This window comes from Vidua macroura, chromosome 1 (assembly GCF_024509145.1).
Source record: "Vidua macroura isolate BioBank_ID:100142 chromosome 1, ASM2450914v1, whole genome shotgun sequence".
Taxonomy (NCBI): Eukaryota; Metazoa; Chordata; class Aves; order Passeriformes; family Viduidae; genus Vidua; species Vidua macroura.
In genome coordinates, this window is record NC_071571.1 from 81,868,068 (window position 1) to 81,887,105 (window position 19,038).

At 39.3% G+C, this 19,038-nt stretch overlaps 1 protein-coding gene across 10 annotated transcripts in view; it reads left to right on the top strand.

Annotated features, from left to right (window-relative positions):
- CTNND2 (catenin delta 2) overlaps positions 1-19,038 on the top strand; it is a 634,494-nt gene that overhangs the window by 380,669 nt on the left and 234,787 nt on the right. For all 10 annotated transcript variants that reach the window (XR_008441479.1, XM_054003720.1, XM_054003943.1 and 7 more), the window contains one exon: positions 3,878-4,072. Coding sequence is in view for 9 of the 10 variants with exons in the window: in XM_054003720.1 (XP_053859695.1) it covers positions 3,878-4,072 (195 nt within the window). In the remaining variant the exon portion in view is untranslated. The remainder of the gene's footprint in view (positions 1-3,877; positions 4,073-19,038) is intronic.

Below are 19,038 nucleotides of genomic sequence, written 5' to 3' on the forward strand. Positions count from 1 at the left end.
TTGTTCTTCTTGGTGGTTTTGGATTGGTTTGGTTTGTTTGGGCTTTTTAAATTAATCTACTACCCCACTTTTTGACCACCATGATCATGAGAGTTCTGGCTATGCTCTGGTGCTGAATACATCATCTGTAAATAGTGACTATCAGGACTGAAAGTTTAATAATAACTTTTCTTTGAACTTGAGCATAGACGTGTCTGTGAATGGGCTTGATGCCCGATTACGTCTCTGAAAGAAAAACAGTGTTGCTGTCAGGGTGGGCTGGTCAGGGAGTAGGGCTGAGTCCATTTCAGAATATGTAGGAGAAAGGTGTGTGGCCTTGATGCACATCACTGGTTTGATTTCAGGCAACCCAGAGAGGTGCAGTGCTATTAGTGGGGTGAAGGGCTGGCAGCTGGATAAGAACTGGGCTTGGCGAGTGCACTTTGGAGGGAGCCATGCATTCATGTTGCCTCTAGGTTTGGGGAAGCCACTTCTGAGGGCGGTGAGCTTCCTTAATGCCAGACTGCTCATGGGCCTTGCTGATCTTATCTTCTATTGCTTCCTAGTAGCATATTGGTTACTGGTTTTCCATTCTGACCTGGTTGGTTTTCCAGCCTCTATGACCTTCAAACTGCTTTAATGCAACAATTTTTGGAGGCAGTGATACAGATCAGCTTGTGACTTTGAATAGGAAAGGATGTAGCTGTTGGCTGCTAACCTGGGATACAGGCAGGAGACCTGTTAGACCTCTCCTTCTCAGTAACATCAGTTCTTTGAGTTCATGGTCTTTGTTTTGATCAGTTATCTCAACTGTCTCTCCTGTGCCTTCCAAAGCAGCAGAATATGGTGGAGGGTTGAGTGTGTAAATGAGGTGGGATTCAGTTGTCTGAAATCCCAAGTTACCTGTGTGACCTTTCCTGGATATAACTCTTGGTATAACAGGTACTAGTTAGTTGATTTTAATATTTAAATAAAATATGCAATAAAAACCTGTTGCTCCTCAGTTGAGACTTGAATAAATTAATACGTAGAAAAACGTCTAGGAGCAATTGAAAAGAAATTTTAACTTAAATCAGCTTGCTGTTCTAGTTTTATAAATACCAACTTAATAGAAACATTAAAAAGTATGATGGTGTTACATCTTTTTATAAATGTTCTGATTTATTGTCTTTTTAACTAGATTTAGGAACCTTAAAGGGTGGTAGTGTTTTGTGTTTAAATAGTGATATCTGATAATTTGGAAATAGTGTGGTAAAAATGCATATAGAAAAGTATAATTTTTGCTTAAAACTTAAGGTGTTTAAGAGGCATGATTTTAAAGTGGCCTTAATTTCTGAGATTTGAGAGTGGTTTAGTTTCTAAAATGAAAATATTTTAGTTACCTGTAGAAATCTTCGTTTTCTTGAAGTGTTAGAGGGATAGTGGCAGTTACTCCCTCATAAGGTTTTAACTCTTGAACTTCTGGGGGGGGATGTTGAGTCATAATGTTGTTACTCAGATGCATTGAAGTTGTTTTTAGATTGCCACTTAATTGTTTTCAGTCAAGTCAGATTGGTTAAATGTTTTGGTCACGAAGTTTCTCTGGTTATACATGTGCTTACTGTTTAGTACAGTAGTGTTAAAGTCTTAATTACATATATAATTTGCAAATAAATCTCTGTTCAATATTGGCATAATAAATTAATATTAAGCTTCTATTTAGACTAGTACCAGCACTTGCAAGTACTGAACTATTGGCAGAGTATGAATTATAGTTTGGAAACATGCTGATATCTGGGTTATACTGCTACTGAGTTCAATGGGAAAAATCTTTTGGCTTACAGGAAGCTGAGTTAGAAAATATTGTTCAAAAACCATCGTTAACTTGTATGTGGGCAAAAGAACTGTAGTGCTTCTAGAATAAGTTATAGTTCTTTATTCTGTAGCAAGTCTGATTTGTTGGTACACTGTTAACTGTCTGAAATACTCTCCTCAATTTTTCTGTGTCTTTTCCTCTGATACAAATTGGTTTGTATCAATTTGCATTGAAATTTGGACATAATCACAACAGGCCACTCTGGAGGATACAAGACCTTGGTGGGAGCAGTTCAGTTGTTCTGAAAATCAGTCTTAAGGGTGCAGGGCTAAAGAGCACTTTGAAAATGTAGACCATGAAGAATTTAATTTTGTAATAGTAATATCAACTTTCTGGATAATTGCTGTCGTTAGAGATAAAATATTTGGGATTCTTGGCAGACTTTATAGTAAGGGGAGCAACAGAATTACTTCCAGCAATGTGCTAATGGCAAGTCAGACTGGAAAATATTAGAAGGGAAAAATATGCAAATAGGGCATTCCACTAAAAACATGCACGGAAGCTGAAAAATTCAGAAGAAAGCATGTATATGGCACAAGCTGATTAGAAGAAGGAAAGGGGATAGATTATTCTTTTCTCCTGACAATTTGTATTAAAATTTAAGTAATGTTGTGTCAGTGTATATTCCTCATTTCCATCCTATGTTGCTATCTCACCTTACTTTATATCTGTGCTTTGCATTTTAAAAGTATTTAGTGTCTGTTTATGCAACAAAACCACTGCAAACACAATGATTGTGGCAGAGGCTTTCAGTAGGAATGGCTACACCCATGGTCTGAGCAGTACAAGGTCAGCCAGTGGAGCATCACCTGCATCCAGGATTTCAACCTCACAGAACTAGCAGCAAGGGCCAGAAGACTTGAATCTTTGATTGCTTTTCTAAACAACTTAAGTAGCATGTTACCACTTTGTGGTGTAGATCTGACATTTGCAAAGTGTCACTTGCATACTTATTGCCTACTTTACTTTGTTCTTACCTTCAAAATCTGTAATGTTTGTACAGCATCCCCATGACTCTTCTTGCCAATCTTAATAACAGACCACAGAGATGAAGTACCTGAGTGGCAAAAGAATTGAAATGACAACTTCAATCACATCTGGAAATATACAAGTCTCTTTTTTAAATGTTCTAATATAATCTGGTTTTAATAGTAGAATAAGAAGATGTTTTAATAAAATCGTGTGTGATCTTGTTATTTACCAAAAAAAAAGGAAATAAGCTATATCCTTAAAATGTTTTTTTTTAGGAGGTGTGTTTAATTTATTCATTCTCAGAGGATATTTAAGTTGTAGAAAGTCTTAGCAACTTGATTTTTTTTCAAAGTGTTGAAGACAAAATGTTGATAAGGCACACCATTCTATTGCAATTTTGAGAAGCATTCGAATGATCAGCCTTCATGTAAAACTACATCCATTCATCAGCTCCAGCTTATTTCATTTGTAGGTCTTCAGCTATGGGCATAACATGTGAAGCTCATTCTGACTGCTGCTGCTTTTTTCTCCCCAACCCTCCTACCTCCCCAAATCCTGGACCCGTTTAGTTCAAGATATTCCTGGGTTGTAGAACTTTTGCCTTTTCTTGTTTGTTTTTGTTTGTTTGGAGTTTTTTTAATGGGGGGGGGTGGCGGCGAGTTGGTTTGGGTTTAGTTTGATTTTGGGATTTTTTTTGGTTTTTGAGGGGGGAAGAGTTGGGGTTTTTTTTATTATTTTTGAGAGGAGGTGGTAGGTTCTTTGGTCTCTGTTTAAGAAGAGATGATAATCATGATATCTATCTCACCAAAATACCTAGTTTCCTTAGAAGAAATGGGATTTTTGTGTAGATGCAGGCAGCTGAATGATGCAGCTAAAAGGGATTAAGTGGAGCTGTAGCTGCCCTTGATTGCTATTTCTATTTGCATGTTGAAAACACTTACTACTTAACATTGTTTGGAGATATTTTTTTTTGTGTTTAAATGCTACTTTCAAGTAAAATTTTAATAGTCAGATCCTGTATTTGTCTCTTGTTTTCTCCCTCTTAAACGTCTCTTATAAATCTGTTTGCAGCTGGGTCTCGGGCATCTTACAGCAGCCAGCACAGCCACCTTGGCTCCGAGTTAAGGGCACTGCAGTCTCCAGAACACCATATAGATCCTATTTACGAAGACAGAGTTTATCAGAAGCCCCCTATGAGGAGTCTCAGCCAGAGTCAGGGGGACCCTCTGCAACCAGCACACACAGGCACATATCGCACTAGTACAGGTAGGTGGATGTAACCTGCATGATTGTCTTTCTATGAGATTGTCTTTCTTTGAGATATGTAACTTACTCTCTGCTACTAACTCTTCTTCTCTTCCTTATGTGCTTAACCAAATGTATTCTGTGCATGCCAGTCAAATAAAATACCTTTTGCAGATGGCAGCTATCAATAGAACCCCAGATACGTGCATACAAGGGAGAAATACTTAATGTTGTGCTACAAGTACAGTAGGTTAAGCTAAGTTGGGGAGGGAGCTTACTCATAAAGAGAGAGAAAATACTTCTATTAATCAAGTGTAATGTCTTGGAGAAAGATCTGTTGTCTCTGAAGAAATTGCTAGGATTTCTTTTGCTTACAAAGGTATTTTTTGTGTTGCAAATGGACTGCAAATTTCCTGCCACATAAAGCTAAGTGATTGTTCACTTGCTTTCAAAGTAAATCATAAGTAAATTTTCTTCCTCTGTCCCACAGAGGTAGGCTTTGGTGTAGGTACACAGACATAAAATTGAACGGTAACATAAGGAAAAGCTGTTAGCAACACTGGTTTACCCATAAATAATAATGATTGTCCCTGAAATGCATTGGTGTAACAGTCCTACTTGCAGAATGAAGAGTCCCACTTGAAGAAATGAAATACAGCTGTATGTTGGAACCCAGAAATAGATCAAAAATCAACAGGGATATTTATGGTATTTAATGCACAAAATAATTAGAGTATATAAATGCTACAGCCAAAATAGCCTAAAGCAGATGTAGATGTACTTGCCTTAGGAATTGTAAGTATTTCTGGTGTTTCATTTTTGCTGTGTTGATCAAAGAGGAAAGATTATGTCCATTTTCAGATCACTCCTATTTTCATCAAGGAAAAGTTAAGTGCACTTTTCAGAGCAAGATACTTCGCTTTCTTTTGAAACAATTTTTTTTAACTTCTTTAAAAAACCCATTTCTCCAAGGGAAAATCTGGTGGTTTTTTTGTGTGTCCTACCACCTTATGCAAGTTTGGGTGTTCAGAGTACAAGAGGAAGTCTTAAAAAGGAAATTTAGCCAGAGAATTATCTAGCAAAATACCTGTAACAGCTTTATGCTTTTTTGAAGAGCACCATTGCACCATTTCTCTCCTGTTGAAGAAACTATCACAGTTTCATGTTTTGTATAGAGTCACACATGGATATGAGGAAAAAATACTATTCTTTGCATGAAAGGGAGAAAAACGTCTGCTTACATCAGTGAGCTGTGGAGGCAGTGGTAGTGAGTGAAACTACTGTTTCTATTGAACTTTAAGTCTTCTGTTCCACCTGTGGCTGCCTCATACTGCCTATATAATGCTCTCTTTCCCAGACATGCCCTGAAGAGGGTTTCGTATTTTGCTTGCAAAATATCCCTTTGGTTGTCTGTGCTGAAGTAGCAGGCTATCTTGTGACTGTACTGTTCAAAGCACCTCGGTAAGGAAGGAAACCTAGTCAACACAGATAACAATTAGCGTGAATTAAACTGGGACACGGGATGTTGGTTGGTTACACATAGAGATGGGTTTTCAAAAGGAAAGAGAAAAAAAAAAAAAAAATCCCACAGTCATATGGGTAGCAGACACATGCCCTGTGAAGGTGAGTTTTCTTTTGCCACTTGGGATGTGGATTTGAAAGTTGGTGCAGGCTCACTCTGAAGAAAGACCCTGTCAGTCCAGCTTTGTGTTGGGTTGATCCTCCCATGCTTTCCACCCTGCACCCCTATCATCAGGCTCAGGGGAAGTGAAAGCAGATGGATGTGTGCCAGTCCAATCACTCTGTTGCTCTGTTGGTAGCTGTCAGCTGCAGATGCTGTCAGCCTTTCACACAGCCAGGCTGAAGAGCTGTCAGTGCTCAGAGGGAATTTTGAGCTGGATTGGATCAGCTCTTGGACTCTTGCCTCTCAATAGGAACATATAATTTCTGATGGAGACCATACAATTTTTTTCAAATTAACAGGAGGGAAAGGAGTTCAAGTTTGCACATAATTATTTTTTTTTTCTATATTGGGTTTTCTTAAGTGTTGATTGGTTGTGTTTTTTTTTTTTTTTTTAGGACTAGATTTCTATTTGGTTTAAGATATGAGGGATGTAGATTACTGTGTACTCCATGAAGATACGTGCCAAGGATTCATGGCCTGTATATTCTGTGTGCATGAGTCATGGCAGAGTGGAGAGCTTTAAGACTTCAGTGCACTCCTTTGTACACCATAGTTCACACCCTTTGTGTATGACAAAAATAGCTTTAATCATGAAGATGATGCATGCTTTTCCACATCTGACAAAAAGAAAAGGGAATGCAAACTTAAAGATGTTGTCCAAAGCCTGGATTTTTTTGTCTGCAGCTAAGACTGCCCATTGGAAATAAAATTTAAGTTAGTTCTACTTGCAAACCATTTAATTTTTTTAGTGGGTTGTTTGTTTTTTGTTTTGGTGGGTTTTTTTAGTTTTGTTGTACTTTCTGGAGTTTGAGGGGATTTTTATGGTGTTTTTGTTTGGTTTTAAAGAACATTATTCCTGAATTTGAAAATTTCACTTACTTTGGAAAAGTAACCAAAATGGTTACTTACTATAGGCATCACCTCTTTCCCTTTTTTGAGCCCTTAAATACATATTACATTCAAGATTGTTTACACAACTGAGGATAAAGCCCTCTCAAGAGTTTTTAGTCTTCTAGGTAAATGAACCTTCAGTAAGCAAAATTCAATAAGCTAACATTTCTCTATGGGGTGAACTAAATTAAGTTTGCTCTATATAGTCTCTGGGTTTTGGGTGATGTTTTTGTTCTTAACTTTAGTATTTTCCTTGTATTTCACTTGAGAATGAAATGCATGGTGATAGTTCTGCACTACATACTGCTGAAGGTACAAAACGTGTCTGAACATTTCCCCTGGTAGCTTTAGATAGGATGAATTCTTCATAGAATCTCAGAATGGTTTGTGTAGGAAGGGACCTTAAAGATCATCACATTCCATCTTCCCTGTCACTGACAACAAACCTTTCACTAGACCAAGTTGTTCACAGCCCCATCCAACCTGGTCTTGAGCATTTCCAGGGATGGGGAGTCCACAGCTTCTCTGGGCAACTTTTCTTCTGCCTCACCACCTTCATAGTGAAGAATTTCTTCCTGATGTCTTATCTAAACCTGTCCTTCTTTAGTTTAAGTCTATCCCCCCTTGTCCTATCACTTAGTGCTCTTGTGAAAAATCACTCTCCAGCTCTTGTAGGCCCTCTTCAGGTACTGTAGGCTGCTTTAAGGTCTCCCTGGAGCCTTCTCTTCTTCAGGCTGAACAGCCACAACTCTCTCAGCCTGGCCTCACAGGAGAGGTGATCCAGCCCTCTGATCATCTTGGTAGCCTCCTCTGGACTTGCTCCAACAGTTCCCTGTCCTTCCTGTGCAGAGGACCCCAGAGCTGGATGCCCTGCAGGTCGGGTCTCACCAGAGCAGAGGGACAGAATCCCCTCCCTGGCCCTCTTGGACAAGCTGCTTTGGATGCAGCCCAGGACATGGTTTGATTTCTGGACTGCACAAATTGCCAGGTCATGTTAAGCTTTTCAACCACAAACACTCCCAAGTCTGTCTCCCCAGGTCTAGTCTTGTTCCATTCTCCAGCCAGCCTGTACCTGTGGTGCTAGTTATAACTGAGTGTGTTACTGTCATGCTGTCTAAGCTAAAAATAATGTTTCAAATTTGAAAGCAGTAGCTGTAAAAGCTCTTTTGATTGTTAAGCTTTAACTTAACAATCCCTTTTGCTCTTCAAAGGGTAATGCCTTCTCTCGTATAAAAAGTACCAGCCCAAACTTTTGCACTAAAAGCAGTAAGTGTGAAATTTTCCTTTTGAAATGTGAAGCCTCAAAGGATGTGCTTGGAGGGAGTACTCAGACACAATACAAAAAGCAAATTAATTTATTTACTGAATAGCAACTTAAAGCTTGTATTTGTAAACCAACTAAATAACACTAATAATTTTTGTTCAGGCAGGTTTGTTACTGATTTTCCTCATAAACCTAAAGGTTTTGAATTATTCATATAGTAGAGATAAGCTTATTTGATGGGATGTTTACATGAACACTGATGGAATTTGAAGAGGGCTGTTAATTAAGAGGGAGGAGGGGTTGCCTTTCAGCCAGAGTGGCATATGGAATCAATGATTGTTTGCTTATTTACAGAATTAGAATTTTGAACTAGAGATTTAGTGTATAGTTATTGACATTTAATCCACGTCAAACATGAAACCAGGCAAAACAGGCAAAATCACACTATTTTTCAATTCAGTTTCTCGGATTTCTGTAGCTGCCTTTAGGACAAAGCATCCTCACTGTTCTGGTTGTGGGCTGTCAGTGCTGAGCTGCAGCTCAGGAGCACAATTTTGGCAGCTGTGGGGTCTGTGTGAACTGTTGTTGTCACCCTCCAGAGGCTGGCATCACTGTCTGGAAGCTCATGCTTCTATTGTGGTCCCTCAGAGAAACAGATGAGCCCTCTTCTGTAAAAAGGATGTAATTTCCAGGTAAAGTTTGTAAAAGCCTTGAAAGAGTACTATCCCCAGAGGTCTGGGCAGGAGGGATGAGAAATGGGAGAGCTGTGCTTTTTCTGAACTCTCTACAAAGAGCGACTTTATCAGATGAAGTAAGTGTTGCTGTGTAAGAGCACTAGTGCTGCTGGTGAACTGTGAGCATATAGATCTTAAAACCTGCAGAGTACTTATGCTTTAAGAGTGCTCACTGGTTTCAGGGGCTGCAGGCAAATACTTTTGATCCCAACCTTACAAAAGTGACAAGGATGCACTGGAGGAGTGAACCTGTCCTCCTCAGCTCTGTGAAGGCTACGTGCATCTCGCTGGCATCAGGGGAACCCTGGCAGCCTGGATGAAAGCTTAGGAATGGTCTCGGGATGCACAGCCTGAGAATGATCTCTGTCTCAGTCACCCGAAGGTCACCATGGGGAAGATGTTGTGATGCAGTTCAGTCACAGTTGAATGGACTTCAAAGTCCAGCACCTTTGTGTGGTTACACCACATGGTGCTCATTGGAGTGCTGGGTGCACAGAGCTGAGCTGCCTCCTTGATGAAGACTGGGTGTGCAAGGTACTGCAAAGACTGTTCTGAGAGCATTAGGAGAATGAGGAGTCTGTGATTGATCTGCTGAAATTAAAGAGAATCCTGAAAGGAAGGATTTATTGAAAGGAGGTTGGATAGTAGAAGGCTAATCAGTAAAAGTTTGTATTGTCTCTGAAGAGTCGCTTAGGGTGGGATAGGCAGGGCTCTTGTAATGGGTTACCTATCAGGGAACGTATTTGTGGCATGTGCACTCCTGCAGCACTTGCTGTGCTACCCTCAGAGCTGCCCAATGCCCCTGTGTGTGCAGGCAGTTGCCAGGCTGCCCTCTCAGTTCTCTTATGGCCTCCATTCCTTCAGGCCAGGTCCATCTCCCTGAGATTCCTTCCACTGATGCTTGAGTGCTTCCACCAGTACACCAGCACCTCTGAAGATGTCTGTTGCCAAAAGCTGTGCTGCCATAAGGTGCACCACTTCCTGGGCACCATGGCACAGAGTACCAATCCAAGAGAAGAGGCCTGTGGAATTTGTGATGGCAGATGCAAAGCAGAAATATGTGTGTTTGCAAGCTGGGTTTCTGTGTGGAGGAAGAATGCTGGCTGGAGAGCAGTTAACAGCCAAGGCAGCTGCTTTTCAAAGGAAAGAGTTATCTGTTGCTCCTGGCCATTTGCCAGTGGCAGGGAAAAGCACAATATTTCATTGTCCTGTGATGTAGCTCAGGAAAAACTGCCAAAGGTGAGAATCATCATTGTGTATCTGGACAGATGCTCTTGTCCTCTTCTCTGCCTTCCATCCCACTCCTGCCTTGTACTTCATTTGCTGAAGGAAGTGTCTGCACCAAGGGATGCTTTATCTTAAGTGCTTCTTGTAGTAATGATGCATTTCTCCTGTATAGTGTGTTTTGCTTTTTAGTAGGGTAGAAGCAGTGTTTGTTTCTGGAGTGCAGTCTTTGTTCATGGACTAGATACTGCTGGAGGGATGGGAAGAGGAGCCAGGTGGCAGTGGCAGCATTTGCTGCTTCATGCCTGCTGCACTTGGCCTGGGCTTTTGCTGTCCTGGAGTTTAAGCAGTGTCCAAGGAGAAGGTGTACAAGAAAATCTAGTCCTTCTTTTGTCACTGGGCTGATGGCTTTCTCACAGTGTGACTGAGCTGTCTTCTTGTTCTGTCTGATGAGGTGTCTGTGGTGAGGATCATATCTCTATTCATGACCTAAAGGAGAAGTAGAAGGGAGAAGCCAAATGCCCATTTTTCTTCCGCCCCAGGCAGGAACAGCCCATACAAAATGAATTGTATTCTTCGTTTGGGTTTGTTTTTTTTTTTTTTTTTTTGCAGGGAGGGGACATTGATAGTTTTGGTTCTTGGGGGTGTTCAAATGGCTCTGACCTCCTCCTCTTCTCATTTGCTTTGCGCAAGTGAAACAGGGCAGTCCAGGCTCTCAGAGCCAGATTCATATGTCATTTTCCCCTGTTCCCTGGGGGCTCCCTCCCTGTGTGAAAGGCCTTACCTCTTCAAACTTCCATCTCACTGACCTGGTAGGCAGAAGTGGAATGGCATTGTGGAATGGCTTCTGGAAAGCTGCACTGGCCACCATCTTCTTACCTCTGTCCTGCCCTCCCTTTGCAGCTGGCACAGTGGAGCAGAGATCTTGCCTTGTCCTGGGAGGGAGTGCTGCTCTGCTGCCAGATGGCCCTGCCTTGCCAGCAAGGGAGCCAGAGGTCTGTGGGAACAGTAATTGCTGAGTAGGTCCAAGGAATTTTTTTAACAGATTTTTACAGCAAGGATGGAGGAGGGTGTTGCCTGGGCTTCTTAATGCTGCTTTGGAATACCCAAGGGCTTGATTTGCTGCATGTTTTTTATGCTGGTCCAGCTTAGCCTTTCTTTGTTTCTCAACATTTTGTCATATCTCTTACCTCCTTTGTTGTCCCATACAAAAGGAGAATGAGGCTACAAAGGATGCATGAAATGAGCCAAAGTACATAATCCTCACAAGACTGTAAATATTTGTCTTGGTGTGTAATAAAGTAGTGAATATCTTTGAAATTTTTAGAAGTCATTATTTCAATGTGTATTTTTTACATATTATGAAGCAATTCTCCAATACTCAAAAATTTGACATATGAAAAATTTAGACATCTGAATCCTCTTCTTTCAAGAACAAGCTACTTTATTGTAGTTGTGTTTTATCACAAACAGATTGTGTTTTTCTGTATGCTTTTACAGATAAACTGTTCTTGAATAATTTTTAAGGTTTTAAACCTTAATCTTTTGACCTTTGAAATTTGTTGGGATTTTTTAATGGTTATGAACTAGTTTAAAAAAGAATGATAGTCATAGAATAGATTGAGTTACAAGGGGCCTGCAAAGATCCTGTAGTCCAAACCTTCTGCAGTAGGCAGGGACATCTTCAACCAGACCAGGTTTCTCAGAGCCCTGTCCAACCCAACCTTGAATGCCTCCAGGGATGGGGCATCTACCACCTCTCTGGGCAGCCTGTTCCAGTTGCTCCTTACCACCTTCATTGTAAAAAAAAACCTTCCTTCTTTCTATCCTCTCTGTTTAACACCATTGCCTCTTGTCCTATTGCAACAACCCTGCTAAAAGGTTCCTCTCCAGCTTTATTTCAGGCCCCCTTCAGGTACCCTTTCAAGTCTCCTTGAAGCTTTCTCTTTTCCAGGCTGAAGAACCCAAACTCTCTCACCCTTCCATCATAGGAGAGCTGTTCCAGCCCTCTGACCATCTCTCCTCTGGACCAGCTCTAACATGTCTATGTCTTTCTTGTGCTGAGCTGGCTGCAGCACTCCAGGTGGGGTCTCACCAGAGCAGTGTAGATGGGGAGAATCCCCTCCCTCACCCTGCTGGCCACGCTGCTTTGAATGCAGCCCAGGACACGTTTGGTTTCTGGGCTGTGAGTGCCCATGGCTGGGTCATGTCCAGCCTCTTACCCACCCCCAAGTCCTTCTTGTCAGGGCTGCTCTTAATCCCTTCATCCCCCAACCTGTATTGACACCACAGGTTTTCTGTGCCTTGCATTTGATACTCAACATTCAGATGATATCTGAAACAAATACAAGTGGGTTTTTTTTGAACTTTACTTGGAGATATATCTGTTTGATGGTCCCTTAGTAACTTGTTTGTTATTAGCTGTTTCAAATCACTGAAGCAGTCTTATGATTTAAACATGCTGAAGAAAATTTAGGAAATTAACACAGCATGAAATAAAATGAAACTATGTAAAATGACATTGAGGGACTGCAATTTTAATGTCATGATGAATCACATACAGAGGGCTTAGTTCACAGTTTTCTGCACCTGTAAGGTGTGCAAACATAACTTCAGCTTTGGGAATCAGAAGTTTGGTCCTTGCATATCACCAGCGGCAGTTTCCAAAGGGCACTTTATATCCAAGTTAATGGACAGTTATCCTTTCTCAGGTTAAGTATTGCTTTTCAGCAGGGAACTGGAATTTAGTTAACCAGATGTATCACTTCTAATTCCATAGACTTCGGATTAATGAGTAAAAGGAATCTAAAGGGGCTTAGAGGAGAAAAAAAAGTCATGTATACATGGAGTTAGATATTGTCAGGTTCTTAACAGGGAGCACCAATCAGTACATTGGTATAGTAATTGATTTCAGAATGTCATCTAGCTGTTAATGAAAAGTTACCTGTTACAGTCTCTTTCCTGTATTACAAATATTTGATTTAAAATAAAAAGGGAACTTTGGTTTCAAATATATATTTTTCTTTATTTGTCTCTGAAATTATCAATTCAGGGGAAAAGGAGGAGCAACAGAAATATCAGCTTTCACTTGCCCCATTTAGATTAAACCCTTTGTCCTTTATGCTGCATCTCAAATCTCTATTTATTTTTTCATTCTTCCTGATCTAAAAGAGTTAGATTATAAATACCAAATACTGCTTCTTTCTGGCTAGGTGGTAACTTTTTTTTCTGGCTGGGGGACAGGTTGTTTTGTTGTGTCACAAGCTGCTGTATGTGGATGTGCTGTGATGGCACAGCTGCAGATTAATTGAGGATCATGCTGATAAATCACACAGCATGGAGTTCTGGCTATAGGACATAATGTTTTCAGAGAAATTAAAAAGAAAAATTATTCTTGCAACTGCATCTCTTTCAGTTTGGTAATGTTGTGATAATAGACCTGTACTCCTAACTGACATCCACTCGATAACACTGTTTTGGGAGAGAGAATTATAGGAAGCAAGCAGGGAACAAATCTTCAGTACAAAGTAAATTGAGCAGAAAATACCTTAGTAATCTGCATAAAGAATAACAAATCACCTCAAAGCAATACAAAGTCATAATCCCATTTCATTTGTCAGATCCAGGTTCACTCATATAGTCTTACCTGTGTTATAGTCTTGCATATATGTTTTTAGGTGATTTTTTTTTCTTCTGTGAGAAAAAAAAATCTATTTTATTTCCTTCCTATTGAAAATTTGGCAGAGGAATAACAAAATGTACTATTTTCAACTTGAGCAGTATCCTGTGGACAGGAATGGAGAGGGAGGTGTCTGGAGGTTAAAATCCTTCAGAATGCCATTTGTAATCTGAAAGCAATATCCCACCCTTATAGTGCAGAAGCATTTCTTGAAATAAAATAGTTGTAGTTTCAAAGTACTGAGCCCATGATTGGGTTCCATTGAGGAATTGCACCCATATGAATACAGTCCAGATTTTAGCACTCAGAATAGAAACCTTTTAGAATGGTTAGTATCCATCACCTCTTTCCTGTGTCCTATGAGCAGGATACCTCCAGAGGCTTGTACTTTGTTCCATATATTTTCTAATTCTTCTATCCTCCTTTTTTAATAGAAGAATGACTTGTAACATGTCTGAGCATTTCTCAGGTGCCCCTTGACTTTTGCCACCTGTTGAGGGAGAACTGTGATTATAAAATTTTGCTCAGGGGAGTACATATTCTGTAAATCTCATCCACTCTGCCACTACTTAGAAAATACAGCATTTGTGCCAGAAACTGTAGGTGTATTTGTCATCTATTTACTGTACAGGTGTAGTTTCTGTTTAAAGATTCATCATATTAGATTTTATTGATGCAGGACATCCATTTTCATTGATATACTTCAGTGTTGCATAGAAATGCAAGGTTGTCATTCATGAAATAAAAATTCAGTTCAAACACCTTTCATAAATTTCATTCTTGTAAATCTTTGCTGAACAAAAACACTGCTGTGCCTCAAGTAACTACCCTGTCATGTCTTTAAGATGACTAAACCTTTTGTTAGAAGATCATTCCTTCTGCAGTATTATATTTAAAGGCACTCTTAAAAATCACCAGCCCGTTATTTTTTTTACTCAAGCTGTACTCTTTCTCTTTTTTCTTAATATATAACTGGCTACTTTTAGAACCATCCCTTTGTCATAATTTCATCAGTTCACATGTAGTTTTTATGAGTACAAGTATATAAATAGAGTAGTTTTTACTTAAATGTGTTCAACAACTTTTAAACTATCATTTGCAGAAGTTAGGTTAATGTTTAAGGTGAACATATCATGTGGTCTGGCACTGGAACACCAATATGATTCCCTTAATAACAAAACAACTGCCTATTCCAGAATGGAAACTACTAACTAAAATAGCTGAAGTTTATTAGGGTGTTCTAAGAAATACCATTTAGTAGCCACTTTACTACTTAGGATTATAGTGCCCTATATAAGGAAAAGTCAAAATCTGAAGGAGATGTCCATGTGCTTGATGGCTGTAGCATGATGCAGTGCAGTCTGTTAATCTGTTATTGTCTCATACTATTTATATATAATTTTATATATTAACTGTGACTTTTGTCCATGTGTTCAGCTTTATGCTGGCCAGATGGACAGGAAACTTCAGAAATTTCAAGAGAAGGTTGATTTAGGAGTGAAAGCAGAGATTTAGTTGCAGTAGGCTCATTTATGTGCAGCAGTGTGGTCTGTGTGGATTTGCTGTGATTGGGTCATTTTGTCCCACGCATGGAATGTGAAATCATGTATTACTGCAAAGAGGAGGAAAGTGATATATATGTCTCCTATATTATGCCATTGCTCAGGGTTGAATTTTATCTCTAGTGAGGAAATTCCCATGATGAATTTTAGTATGTCACATTCTGGAAGGGCAGTTGCTGATTTCGCTGTTCAAATGCTCATGTAACAAATGAATTAAACTGCATGTTCTTCCTAAACTGAGGGATGCAGCTCAGAGAGAGAGAAGACACAATCTGAGAAAAGATTTTGGCAATAACGTCTTCAGCAGCCAAAGTTGGCATCTGATTATCACATTGTGTGTACGCACCATTTTTTACTTGCAGAGCAGCATCACTAAAACATGGTAGAAGCTGAGCCTCAGAATGAAAGTTGCATATATTAGTGAGATTAAAATCTGGCAGATTTAAAATGCAGTCAGTTCCTGGAGGTAGAAAGGAGTGTTATATTTCTTAATATTGACAACTTGAAAAATGAGGCTTCTCCTCTGTTTGGCTGTAAACAAGGAAGAAAGTCATTCCAGTCTTGAGTTGGAAATCTGAAATAATTGAAAATATATAGTTGAAGTTCTAATACCTGCATAAAACCCTGGTGTCCACTTGGACTACGTGGATTTTAAAATTATGCTTTAACTGTATGTGCTTTTGTGATACAGCCTTTGAGATGCAGGCTGTGTTGCTGTGTTGGACACTAGCTCTGGAACCTCATGGTGGTAAATGACTGGAGGGAAGGATATAGAATTGAAGAAGGTTATGGGTGTGGGGATGTGAGATGAGGCACAGCAGCGAAGCCTTTGACAAACCTGGCTGTGGAAGAGCCTGCATTCAGGTTTGGACTTCAGGCTTCACTGAAGACTCATTAAGCACTGTTACAAAATTAGCTTGGGCGGGAACTCACTTATCTCAACCACTATATCTGTTGAACTGAAATACAATTTTCTAAAATACAAATTCTGTCACCATTGCTGCTCACCGAATTACTTCATCTACCTGTTTCTGCATTAACATTTACTTTGAAATACAAAAATCTTTATAGATTACTTCATTCATAAAGTCATTTGCTTCTATTGCCAACCCTGGTGGCACCAGGTGATTTCAAATTGACACAAGCTAATCGCCTAATGAACCCATAAGTAAAAGAATTAGTAGTAAAGAAATGCCAAGTCTAAATTGGTGATGAAGAAAATCATTCCATGATTTTCCATGCTGAGGGTTAGGCAGTGGCAGTTACACAACTTCCCCTGATAGGAAAAAAAATGGAGCTAAGACACAATGTCAGAGTGGGCAAACTGAAGTGGAACAAGATAGACAAAAACCTTCAAAGTGATCAGGTAACAGCTGTAATGTAAATAGAGGAATAGCTCAGAAACCAAGGAAGCAGTATTTTCCTTTGCATTATAGAAAAAATATTGGTTTCAAAGCAATGTTCAGCCTTACTGTTACAAATAATGTTAGATCTAAAGAGCACTCTTAGAAAATGGAACTGAAAGGACACCTTAGTGCAGTAGCAAGTTCAGTTCTTAAGTCTTCAAAGATTGTCAGGTTTTGTATTGAAAGACTCATTGAGCACAATATACAGAGCACAAGTAATGTTTCCTTGGTTTCTCTGAAACAAGGAATTCTTCTGCAAAAGAACGGTGTGTAGATATTGCAGTGGTAAGGAGATGATTGGGTGGAGTGTACACTGACTTTAAATGTGTTTGTGACCTTCATTAGGATTAGTACTTTAGAGCTGCCAGCAATGGCAATGAACCTATTAAATAATTCTGAGAGGCCCTGAGTATTTCCCATAGCAGTAGGAGCATAGCTAAACAGCCACCTGTGGTTTTGAAGATGGGATGGAAAATATAAATCTCCTGTGATGGTATCTGGTAGACAGGGATGTTGCCTTGATATAAAGGCTTCCTCCTCACCATGTCATGAAAACATCTGATGATTAAAATATTACTGAATACCCACTTGCACCAGCTTGTAGACATACTAATTATAAGTAGGTGTGATAGCTAGGTGTAACCAGTACTTGAGGAAATTATGACTAAGATGTTTGTGGGTGGAAAAGAGGCCTTTTTTGCTATGCACCATCCTGTTCTGTATCAATTTCTTTAGTTTGCTTGCATTTCCCCTGTACATTGTGCTATGTTCCCTTAAAAGATATACCTTATGCAGCAGGGAGACTCATTTGCCATGACCAGCTGCTTAAAGAACGGAGGTGAGCATGGGGAAACTGATGGGAGGGAAGGAGGTTGTATTTCCCCTGATTTACACAAAATAGGAGCATCTGGAGAAAGCTGGAGCCCACAGAAAGAATTAGTTAGAACAATCCTGGAAGCCCTGAAGGGCTGATGTGTTTGAAATCAAAGGCTCGCTGGCTGGCTGGTGAAGAGCCCATCTCATGAGATGCAAAGGAAGATTTGCTGAAAAGTCCTTTTCATTTGTGTCTGGCTGAGAATTGAGAGACTGGAATTTTGATTGCAAGAAAAACTAGATAGGACAAAATAAAGAGTGCAGAAAAGTGAGGGAGGAGCAAATGGAAAACAAGAGAAACAGAAAACTGTAGTAGTTTTCACGGTGTTTTTTCTAGTTTGAGTATGAGAAGTCACATAGCAAAGATGTCAACCTCCACAGAACTCCTGTGGTATTGGTATTTGCAGAAGGTCCTAAATATTTTAAGTCTAAACTGAAGCCTTGTATCTTGAAATCCTGTAGTGTTTGCTTTTTTTTTTTTTTCCTTGTGTTTTGTTCTCACTTTGCATGTCTGAAGTACAAAATTCCTTGTGTATGTGTGTTTTGAGCAGAGGATATGATAGTGCCTTTATCAAATCTTGACAGCATTAGAGGTAGTTGCTAATACCAATTACAGGGAGGGATTTTTCTCCTCTTTCAGTAAATATTTTCAGTTTTCCTCAACCATGTATTTCTCTAAAATTTTATACTTCCCATGTGGAAAAATGCTTCTAAAAATAATATCAAAGCAAATTATTATTAGTCGTATTTATTATTTTTACATGTAATATTATGCATCTTGAACAGTATCAAAACTGACTGTTTGTGCTTGTTCCTTTGGATTGCCAGTTCACTACTAGCTTGATTAAAATCTTATTTTCTTAAACTTCTATGGCAGAAAGGTTGGTACATGCCTTAAAACACTAATTTCAGCATTTTGAGTTTGTATGTCCCAAGACTGATGAGTTTTTTTCATAATTGACAGAGAATGCACTGTGTTATTTTTATAGTATATTAGATGGGGAAAGGATCTGCTTTATAAATCTTCCTATAAATTTGGTACCAACAGAATGCACTGTATTTATATGGTTTATGAACTCATGAAGGGATGGTGGACATACTTTGCACTGAAAAGATATCTCACTGGGATCCAATTTTCAACTTTCAAGAGAGGGCATAAATCAACTGCAAGTGCAAATCAGTGAAGAAAACAAATAAAGGGAGAAAACAAAGAAAATAATTTTGAAATCTCCATGAAAGAAACTAGGAGAAGGTTAGCACAGGAACTGAATGTCTAATATCAAATAATAAGAGGAAAATTGTACAAGGTAATACCTGCAAATCAAACAGCAGCATCAGTGAGGTAATTTTCAGCAAGCAGGTGTAGCAAGATAATTCTCATTAATGAGTTTATAATTTCTGAAGGTGTGGTCTTTTTTATGTTAACTTGGCAAAATGTCCTCTGGCTTCTAGAAAGTCTGAACTTCTTGGCAGTTCATATACAAACTTAATCTCCCTAAGATACTCGGGTATGGTGCAGTAGTATCCCTGCCTAGAGCAAGGCATTCTTGCTTTTTACATTAATGATTTCGAACATCTGCCACAGATGTGAGAAGAACATTCAAATGCTGAAATTCAGCTTCTGAGTATCACATTATGAACATATTTAGTGATACACCTAAATTATCAGC